Source organism: Leiobunum rupestre, chromosome 3, assembly GCF_980474605.1.
Source record: "Leiobunum rupestre chromosome 3, qqLeiRupe1.1.hap1, whole genome shotgun sequence".
Lineage (NCBI taxonomy): Eukaryota > Metazoa > Arthropoda > Arachnida > Opiliones > Sclerosomatidae > Leiobunum > Leiobunum rupestre.
The window spans coordinates 6608708-6619742 of record NC_143386.1 but is presented as its reverse complement, the minus strand read 5'-3'; the positions used below and the strand labels follow the sequence as shown (position 1 = coordinate 6619742).

Genomic DNA, 11035 nt, shown 5'->3' with positions numbered 1-11035 from the left:
TTTGTTCAGTTTGAAGCGCTCGCGGCGCGCTGAGAAAAAGTATCCCGAGAGACTGAATGTTGATTCATTTTTGAGAACAGGAGGGGTGCGGTTCTGATCACGGTGAGCGACGGGATAGTCTGTTCCCTGAAAATCGCTCACTGGAAAGCGAATCAACGTTCATTGCTAATAAATACTTATCATATTGTTTGTTTAATGATTGATATTATTTTAACCGGGTCAGTTTTGGTTAAGTGCTTGATTTAGACACAGACATAAAACCGGGTTTAGGCTCCTTTTAACTAACCACAGTGATTTTTTTATATATTCGTGAAAATTTAGTTTATTAAACCCAGTCTTATAGCCTAAAGGGAGATGTCAGTTTACTCGACAGTTTAAAGTATAGACCTGAAAAGTTAAACCTAATTAATTTATTTCTTGAAGTTCTTTGTAACCGGGATATTTTACGTAATTGTTTTTACCAAACCCTCTCCCCACCCCTCTATAAATTATTTCAGGGTGCGCCACTTGTTCGTGCCTAATCGTAACTTCAAGAACTACAATATATTTGACATACTTGCAATACCAGCCTTGAAAGAACTCTAATTATTTTCTTTATTTCCTTTTCGAGGTTAACTTTCAATCGAAGGTTAAAAAACCATATATACATTAAAAAATTACAGCAATCAGTTAGATAAACAAACGTCAATTTAAAAAAAGTATAACATTTCAAGAAGTGAGAATTTTGTGGATTTTAAGCTGAAAAGCAAATTATCGTTAAACAAAAGTCAGTAACCGAACATTCTCCCGGCGTTGATGCAACCATATCAAGACAAGTAGCTTGTTACTTCACCGACTATCTTCGGATTCGAATGGCAACAGACACAATTTGCCAGACACGTAGCGTGACTACTTTCGTGCAGCCGTCTTCGCCTGGATGAATCTGAGTAAGTCGAGCCAAAGGCCAGTTGGCTGCTGACGTAATTTCCGATTTTATGAGTACCATGTCGCCAACTGCAATATTTCTTTGAGGGTACATCCATTTAGGTCGCTGTTGAAGTCTAGTAACGTATTCTCGAAGCCAGCGCCTATGGACATCTTGTTTTAGCTTCTGGAGAAGTGCCAGCGGTTGAGTCCGGACAATGGCAGGTGCGATAGATCTGAGTCGGGAACAGATTGCAGTGACTCGCCGATCAGAAAGTGGCCCGGAGTTAACACTTGAAGATCAGATGGATCCGAGGACATCGGAGTTAGCGGCCTTGAATTAAGGCATCCTTCAATCTGAGAGACCACCGTAGCAAATTCTTCGTAGGTAAGCAGTGTCTGTCCAACAACCCTATGAACATGGTATTTAACGGACTTTATTCCCTCTTCCCAAAGTCCGCCAAAATGTGGTGCGCCTGCGGGATTGAAATGCTGCGCTGACAGATGGTCTGCCACAGCTTCCTTATGTGTATTGGATTGGACCATTTTAAGAAATTCCTTAAGTTCCTTTGCCGCTCCTTCAAAACTCGTGCCAAAGTCGCTATATATATCACTGGGCTTTCCTCGTCTCGCAGTAAATCGGTGTAATGCCGCTATAAATGACTCGGTAGTTTGCGACGATACGATTTCCAAATGCAACGCTCGCGTCGTGAAGCATACGAAGAGTGATAAATAGGCTTTATATGTAGTCTTGCTTCTAGGGGTAATTGGTCGCAGGTGGAATGGCCCGGCATAGTCAACGCCTGTTCTCATCAAGGGGCGACAATATTGAACTCTTGATTTGGGCAGATCTCCCATCATTTGATTTACCGTAGCCGCTCGGTATCTGGCGCAAGTGACGCATTTCCGAAACTGGTGTCTGATCGCATCTCGTCCTCGCAGAATCCAATACTTCGAAGATAATATACTCTGCACCAACTGCGCTCCGGCGTGCAGGTATTGGACATGAGCTTCTTGTTACCATCTCGATGGATTTATGGTGCCGTGGCATTAAGATTGGGCGTTTGCTGTCGGCTGAAATTTATGAATTTTTTAGGCGTCCTCCTACTCGTAGCACGCCATTTGAGTACAATATCGGTCGTAGGCATAATAATTTACTCTTTTTAGGCAACGGTTTCTCTTCTTTGAGCGACTCAATTTCTTCTGCGAACACCCGAGGCTTGAGCAACTTTGACCACCATCAATAAAGCGTCTTCCAGTTCTCTAGTACCACCCATTCGAGAAGCTATTATTGTTGAATCGTTTCTCAAGTGGCACTGAATGAGGGCATTATTGGCAAATCGGTGTATCCATGCGGTTATGTGGCGTAATCGCAGTAGTTTTGAGTACCGATTGAAAATGGTCGACTCCGTGACATGAGTCTTTGCGGCGATAATTACGATTCTTTCTTCGTTTTTGATGGTATCGACGGAATCCTGGCCTAATTCTAGCTTCGGGGCTTTTGGTCTCGGCTGAAGTTTCGATAGCCACGGTGGCCCTTTCCACCAAAAGTGATGGTTCGTCAACTCTTCCACGGAAATCCCACTTGAAGCAGCGTCAGCAGGATTTTCCGTTCTAGGTACGTGGCTCCATTGCGATGCTGGCACAATCTCCTGGATTCTCGAAACCCTATTAGCGCCTTGAACAAGCCTCAATCTAACATAATATAATCGTGGAATCTGTCCAAGCCTTAACTTGAATATCGTTAAGTCCCAAGGAGTCCTGGACCACTTCCATCAGATCGGCGAGTAACAAAACTCCACATAGTTCGAGTCTTGGGATTGACATCACCTTGTTTACTGGTGCAACTTTCGTCTTCGAAGTAAGAAGTGAGACATTAATGTTTCCTGATATATCCACCATCCGTAAGTAGACGACTCCAGCATATGCTCTCTCTGAAGCGTCTGAAAATCCATGAAGTTCCAGTTCCATGACTGGCGAAGAGTGCACCCATCGATCGATGCGAATATTCTGAATCTTCTTAATTGAATTTTGGAATTCTTGCCACCGACTCTGTATTGCATGTGAGGGTGATTCATCCCAGTAATTTTTTTCTTTCCATACTTCCTGCATCAGAATTTTTGTTCCGACTACAATAGATGCCAGCCATCCCATCGGGTCGAATATTTTCGCAATCTCCGATAGCAGGATCGTTTTCGTAAGAATTGTTTGAGTAGTCGGTGCTTTAACCTTGAATAAGAATTGATCATTTCCCAGTAAAAGCTAAGGGTCTGGACCAGCGGGTCTTCGTCCATGGCCAGTACTTCCTTTTTCTCCCTCAACTCCATCGGTACGTCCTTTAGGCATTCTGAATAATTAGAGGCGAAGTTGCTGGGAACCAACCCGGCGCTATTAGTTAGAAGTCTAAGCTGTGCTATGGCTTCTCTTGCATTCCACCATATATACATTAAAAAAATACAGCGATCAGTTAGATAAACAAAGGTCAATTTAAAAAAGTATAACATTTCAAGAAGTGATAATTTTAATGGATTCTAAGCTCAAAAGGAAATTATGGTTAAACAAAAGTCAGTAACCCAACACCACTGTTACCGAGTAGAAAAAAGCACCTTGTGGCCTCCGTTATATTTTGGTGGTGTTCCCTATACACGATTAAATAACGCGTGGATGGCTTGCCCACCACCCTCTTACGAATTGTTACCCGGCCACCTGAATTAATGGCTTCAAAAGTCGATTGATGACTCAGGCCTAAGGTGGTGTCTTGGGTATTAGCCTAGCTGATAATTATTATTATTATTATTATTAAATTATTTTAAAATTAATTATAGCGGAAATATCCAGAGATTTTACTTATTGTTGTAAGTACCCTCTACAGCGTAGTCAGAACTCACTCATGATTTCTTTTCAGGCAGTAGAAATTAACAATATCAAAGTGTTTCATAGTGACCACGTCAATTGAAAGAATTAAGTTACTTATTAAATTTCATTTTTTAAAAACAAATTTAATTTACAAAATGATCAACTAGTGCGCACGCAAATCATTCTTGAACCCGTTTGAAGATTCGAGGCGTGCTACGAAATAGCCACCGAAAACTATGGTTGCGCTCCCTAATGGCAGCGGGCACTATGGAAGCTAGCAAGTTAGAAACTTAAAGCAGATGCTTGACGTAAATAGACCCCTTATATGGTTCGGAACCGTTGCTTCATCTATATTTAGTTTCACAGCGATGAATAATGCGTTGTCGTAGGTCGTCAATGTTGCGGACTTCAGTGTTTTGTACCAATTTTTCAAGATGTCCCCAGAATAAAAGTTGGGTATGGGTAGAAATTCGTGTTCTTTGAGTAACAAGGAGTAAAATCGTTTTATGAGATAAGTGAATAAAATTTCTACAAGCAAAAGCTTATTAAGCATTCGACTCTATAAGTATGCTATCGTTCCGATTTAAAATAATGACACGGTCATTTAAATTTCCAAGAGACACAGTAAAAAATTCATTTCTTTGTTCTATGGTTTCTCAGAGGTTACATGTACTGTTACCTAACAACATTAGTAGAAGGAAAGTGAGGGATCGTTGGGATCGTAGGGATCCGGGATTTAATGGGTGAAATGGGGGTAAAATCGTCAAAAAGTTAATGTATTTATGATATTTCTCGCGACGATTTGTTTTTTCGTATATCAACATATTGTGATCAGGCCAGCTTGTTCATTTATCTCCGCTTATCTCGAAAGACACTTGAACGTATATCTTAGCAAGTTTTATCGTACGTAATAAAATGAAATGATGTAACCTAGGCGGCGCGCGCGGATTACCCGGGGGACACGGTTAATTTGAATTTAAGATTGTTTTGACGTCATGGAATGTTCGTTGTTAAAGTAGAATGGAAATATTTTTAAACTTCATTTTTGAATTTCAGAGTGTTTTGACGTCATGGAATATTTGTTGTTAAAGTAGAATGGAAATATTTTTAAACTTCATTTTAATATCATTAGCGTGTAAGTGGTACTTAAATATGCATGGCATTTGAACCTATCTCACGAGTATGAGAAACGTATCGTTCTCAACTATTGTAATTTTACACGTGATTCCGTATGAGGACCGGGTAAATTCCTATATACGTAACGTGATGCACTTCAAAATGCGTATACGTGGAATGGAATTAATTTTAAACCCCATTTTAATAAATAAGATATCGAAGATAAATAATTTCAGAGTATAAAAAGGGAAAACCGTATAATAGTAAGACCGTATTTAGAAAGTTCACCATCTGAATTGTATTGGAAGTGACTCCGAGGAACCTTAAAATGTAAGTAGGAATACTCAGTGATAATTCTTAACTTGTCTTAATGTATTTATTTTATAGGAATTGTTCATTTCCTGTGTCTGGTGATAAAGGGTTAATCGTTTATGCAGATGAAACCATCTACTGCGGGCTATTAGATTTAACAAAGGGCATTAAACTAACAGAAGCGGAACTGCAAGAGCTATGGATAAAGAAAGATGCTATTGAAGCTTATTTCAATAACGAAGCTGAAACTTAATGGGTTTTCACAGATTCTGAAACCAAACGGTTTTCGGTTCATAGATTTGCCGAACAAAAGGTTTTAGATGTTAGACAAATGTACCATGGTTATGGGGTAAACTGTTACCGACTAAAGAGGGGGTAGCTTTCGCTCAATCTTCTTGGTTGAATTTCCTCGACCAGTACGAGTCTATTCAGAAGTGTTTAAAGCAAATCAAGGAAATAAAGGAGGCGATGACTAACGTTGTAATTAAACAATTACACGAAGCTCTTAAGAAAGCGTGCAATGGCTGTCAAATTGATCATCCATCTCAACTCCAGCATAATTGCATTATGACGGATTATTCTAAGCGTGTAGATTTGCATATTTATGAAATAATTATGTCGGTAGATTGTGAAAATATTATTGAAATGTTTACTATTCGCTGTGAATTGTCAAAAGAAATTTTAAATAATATAATGTCACTAATAATATGAAATGCTAAAATCTTGTAAAAAAAACTAATAAAATTGATTGCACTAATGTTCCGATTATCATTAACCATTATGGATTTAAGCTTACAACATCCAATGAATGGGCTTGTAGCCCGGTCCACCCAATGCGGAAAGTCATTCCTGGTGGGACGGTTGATTCAATATAAGAAGACCTGCATATCCCCTCCTCCGGAGAGGATAATATGGTGTTATACCGAGTATCAGCCAAAACTATTTCAATCAAAATTAGAACACACACCTTCAGTCGAGTTTCACGAAGGGTTACTCGATGTTAATATATTAAACCCGCAATTTAGGAATTTAGTTATATTAGACGATTTATTATGCGAGATATCTAATAATAAAGATGTAACTAATTATTTATTCGTGGATCTCATCACAGAAACACCTCCGTACTAATTTTAATGCAAAACCTTTATTACCCCGGAAAAGAAATAAGAACTTTAAATTAAATGCTCATTATCTATTTATTTTTAAATCACCACGAGATAAATCAACAATTTACCATCTCGCGAGGCAGATATCTCCAACCAATAGCAAATACGTTATTGATGCGTTTCAACAAGCTACGTCACGGAAGTTTGGGTATTTATTAGTTGACTTGAAACCTCACACTCCAGATCAGTATTTACTACGAACAGGTTTAATACCGGGTGAAGAATCGGTGGTCTTTATTCCAAAATGTAGTGTATTATTTCTTTAGGGTTAATCGAGAGTGGATTGTTAAAGAATTAGCTTACGTAGTATTAGAAACTGAAGAATCGGACGTGTTTACTTTCAAATCTCCATACCCTTTCAAAGAGCTTTCAAATGCAGATGGATATCTCATAACATTTGTCACCTTCAATGGGATGACGGCGAACGTCCTTACAGAACGAGACGTGACATTTGCAATCAGATAGCGGAAAAAGCGACTTCGTTTTTCACCAAAGGTTTAGAAAAAGCTACAGTATTATCGACACTCCTTGGCGTTTCAGTAACTAACATCGAAGATACCGGTTGTCCTAAATTATCAGAACTAGAAGACGTTGAATTAAACTGCCCTGTTCATTCCGAAACTATTCATTGCGCTTTAAGAAAGGCTAAGAAAATCTCTAAATGGATGTCTCAAAACGAGTAAAGGAAAACCTAGATTTTCTACGTTTCCTGACATCCTGTAATCTAAATCAAAGAAAGACAGCTATTAAATACGCTAGCAAGGAAGCTATATTGGCTCTTGTTGAATGATGTATAAATGTATTACACGGAACAATGGAACTGTCAGAACGTCATCGTAAGCGGTTAAAGAAACATAGCGCGGTTAAACGAAACGTGTCGAAGAAGAACCCTATATCAAAACGACGAAAGATACTGGTACAAAAAGGTGGTTTTCTTCCATTTTTATTAGCGCCACTGCTATCTATCGTTAGCTCAGTCACCGGAAGTGCAATAAGCCGAGCTATAAACCGATGATGGCTCGAAAAATGCTTCTAGTACCTCAAGATGTAATGGAGAGATTAAAAAACACTCCACCTTCCAAAACAGAAGAAACACCTGAACTTCAAAAAGAGAAGGCACTCCATGATGAAATTAAATCTATTCTAGATAATCCAGATTTAAACGAATCAGAGAAATTAGCATTATGCAATCAAACTCTCCAACGACGGTTAACTTACGTACGTAAAGAGCAAATCTCTCCCGTTATTGAAAACTCTGAACGGCCTAAAACCTGGTTCGCGCAAATATCTTATTCTCTACCTGCAACTTATGTTAGTGATGCGATTTCATTATACCGAGCGACTACGGAAGATCCGAGATATATTAGATGGGCTAACTCAGGAGAGCTTTCTATTCGAGGACAAGTGATTGGAGGATCTAATATAATCGATCTTTTGTATGACGCTGTGAGAAAAACGCCTGGAACAGCGATTGATCCTATAGGAGTTACAGAGTTTTACGAGGGCATTCATAAGTCAAATATTTCAAAACGTTTAATTAAAAATCCTGTAAGATTGACACTGTTAAAAACATTCGCTGTATTTCATACACCACCAAGTAGTTCAATGTTATAATCATCTTCACCTAGTCCTCTAAGATCTTGGATACATACTAAATAAAATATATTAACCTGATAATTTTGTTCTCATTTCATAGTATAAGCTTACAATGGAAGGTTGTACAGAAACGGTCTCTTTAGGACTTTTAGCCTATTTATCACTATCATTTTCAAAATCCCCGAAAATTATCACAGCTGTATTAATTATCATAGTTATTATAATATAAGAATTATTTAATTTCCCTTTTTGGCGTTACATGCCATTACATCAAAATATTACCCGATATGGAGAAAGAACTTAAGAAAATCTATACTAATCCCGCAGACCCAGGGTCATTCGCTGGAGTTCGAACGCTCTATAATTCAGCTCGACATAAAGGTTTAAAGGTTTCATTCGAAAAAGTAAAACAATTTCTAATAAATAGGATACATATACGCTGCATAAACCTGCTAGAAGACGATTCAAACGAAATCGAACTATTGTTTATATTGTTGCTATATGCAACGCGTTTTGAAATTTTTAATGTTTAGGCTTAGTTTCTCTTTTCGATTTGATAGTCGCCAGCCAGATTTCCCGCACGGTACTGATGAGTTCCAAATAGAACGAAACCGGTCTACCGTTGGAATTTCTGGCTATTTTATTTATTTTTAATTTAGTTTATTACTCGAAGATCTATTTGATCCGAGTTTCGCGTTGCTCGAAGACCTATCGGTACGAGTTATTAGTAAGTTTTTAAATTTCTTCAAATTTGTTTAGGATTTAGCTATATTATCCCTTTTAATTATGGACTTATCTACTTTTTCGCGTATTTTATCATCCTTCTCACAGTCCATAGGTGGTTTCTTCTAACTTAACTTATCGTTTATACTATTCTCCACCACACTCCCCCCTTTTCGGCTTTCCGTTGCTATATGCAACGCGTTTTGAAATTTTTAATGTTTAGGCTTAGTTTCTCTTTTCGATTTGATAGTCGCCAGCCAGATTTCCCGCACGGTACTGATGAGTTCCAAATAGAACGAAACCGGTCTACCGTTGGAATTTCTGGCTATTTTATTTATTTTTAATTTAGTTTATTACTCGAAGATCTATTTGATCCGAGTTTCGCGTTGCTCGAAGACCTATCGGTACGAGTTATTAGTAAGTTTTTAAATTTCTTCAAATTTGTTTAGGATTTAGCTATATTATCCCTTTTAATTATGGACTTATCTACTTTTTCGCGTATTTTATCATCCTTCTCACAGTCCATAGGTGGTTTCTTCTAACTTAACTTATCGTATATACTATTCTCCACCACACTCCCCCCTTTTCGGCTTTCCGTTGCTATATGCAACGCGTTTTGAAATTTTTAATGTTTAGGCTTAGTTTCTCTTTTCGATTTGATAGTCGCCAGCCAGATTTCCCGCACGGTACTGATGAGTTCCAAATAGAACGAAACCGGTCTACCGTTGGAATTTCTGGCTATTTTATTTATTTTTAATTTAGTTTATTACTCGAAGATCTATTTGATCCGAGTTTCGCGTTGCTCGAAGACCTATCGGTACGAGTTATTAGTAAGTTTTTAAATTTCTTCAAATTTGTTTAGGATTTAGCTATATTATCCCTTTTAATTATGGACTTATCTACTTTTTCGCGTATTTTATCATCCTTCTCACAGTCCATAGGTGGTTTCTTCTAACTTAACTTATCGTATATACTATTCTCCACCACACTCCCCCCTTTTCGGCTTTCCGTTGCTATATGCAACGCGTTTTGAAATTTTTAATGTTTAGGCTTAGTTTCTCTTTTCGATTTGATAGTCGCCAGCCAGATTTCCCGCACGGTACTGATGAGTTCCAAATAGAACGAAACCGGTCTACCGTTGGAATTTCTGGCTATTTTATTTATTTTTAATTTAGTTTATTACTCGACGATCTATTTGATCCGAGTTTCGCGTTGCTCGAAGACCTATCGGTACGAGTTATTAGTAAGTTTTTAAATTTCTTCAAATTTGTTTAGGATTTAGCTATATTATCCCTTTTAATTATGGACTTATCAACTTTTTCGCGTATTTTATCATCCTTCTCACAGTCCATAGGTGGTTTCTTCTAACTTAACTTATCGTATATACTATTCTCCACCACACTCCCCCCTTTTCGGCTTTCCGTTGCTATATGCAACGCGTTTTGAAATTTTTAATGTTTAGGCTTAGTTTCTCTTTTCGATTTGATAGTCGCCAGCCAGATTTCCCGCACGGTACTGATGAGTTCCAAATAGAACGAAACCGGTCTACCGTTGGAATTTCTGGCTATTTTATTTATTTTTAATTTAGTTTATTACTCGAAGATCTATTTGATCCGAGTTTCGCGTTGCTCGAAGACCTATTGGTACGAGTTATTAGTAAGTTTTTAAATTTCTTCAAATTTGTTTAGGATTTAGCTATATTATCCCTTTTAATTATGGACTTATCTACTTTTTCGCGTATTTTATCATCCTTCTCACAGTCCATAGGTGGTTTCTTCTAACTTAACTTATCGTATATACTATTCTCCACCATACTCCCCCCTTTTCGGCTTTCCGTTGCTATATGCAACGCGTTTTGAAATTTTTAATGTTTAGGCTTAGTTTCTCTTTTCGATTTGATAGTCGCCAGCCAGATTTCCCGCACGGTACTGATGAGTTCCAAATAGAACGAAACCGGTCTACCGTTGGAATTTCTGGCTATTTTATTTATTTTTAATTTAGTTTATTACTCGAAGATCTATTTGATCCGAGTTTCGCGTTGCTCGAAGACCTATCGGTACGAGTTATTAGTAAGTTTTTAAATTTCTTCAAATTTGTTTAGGATTTAGCTATATTATCCCTTTTAATTATGGACTTATCTACTTTTTCGCGTATTTTATCATCCTTCTCACAGTCCATAGGTGGTTTCTTCTAACTTAACTTATCGTATATACTATTCTCCACCACACTCCCCCCTTTTCGGCTTTCCGTTGCTATATGCAACGCGTTTTGAAATTTTTAATGTTTAGGCTTAGTTTCTCTTTTCGATTTGATAGTCGCCAGCCAGATTTCCCGCACGGTACTGATGAGTTCCAAATAGAACG

General features: G+C 37.9%; 2 protein-coding genes across 2 annotated transcripts; both read right to left on the bottom strand.

The window, feature by feature from the left end:
- Nucleotides 1-1083: 1083 nt before the first annotated feature.
- Nucleotides 1084-1761, bottom strand: LOC149949239 (uncharacterized). Its single transcript, XM_090169397.1, has one exon. It carries the CDS (start codon nt 1759-1761, stop codon nt 1084-1086), a length of 678 nt encoding a protein of 225 aa, XP_090025523.1.
- Nucleotides 1762-2096: 335 nt separating this feature from the next.
- Nucleotides 2097-3350, bottom strand: LOC149949238 (uncharacterized). Its single transcript, XM_090169396.1, has 3 exons — nt 3207-3350; nt 2638-3132; nt 2097-2555 (listed from the first exon to the last, which is right to left on the bottom strand). The coding sequence occupies exons 1-3, from the start codon at nt 3348-3350 to the stop codon at nt 2097-2099; spliced, it is 1098 nt and encodes a 365-aa protein (XP_090025522.1).
- Between the last annotated feature and the right edge of the window lie 7685 nt (nt 3351-11035).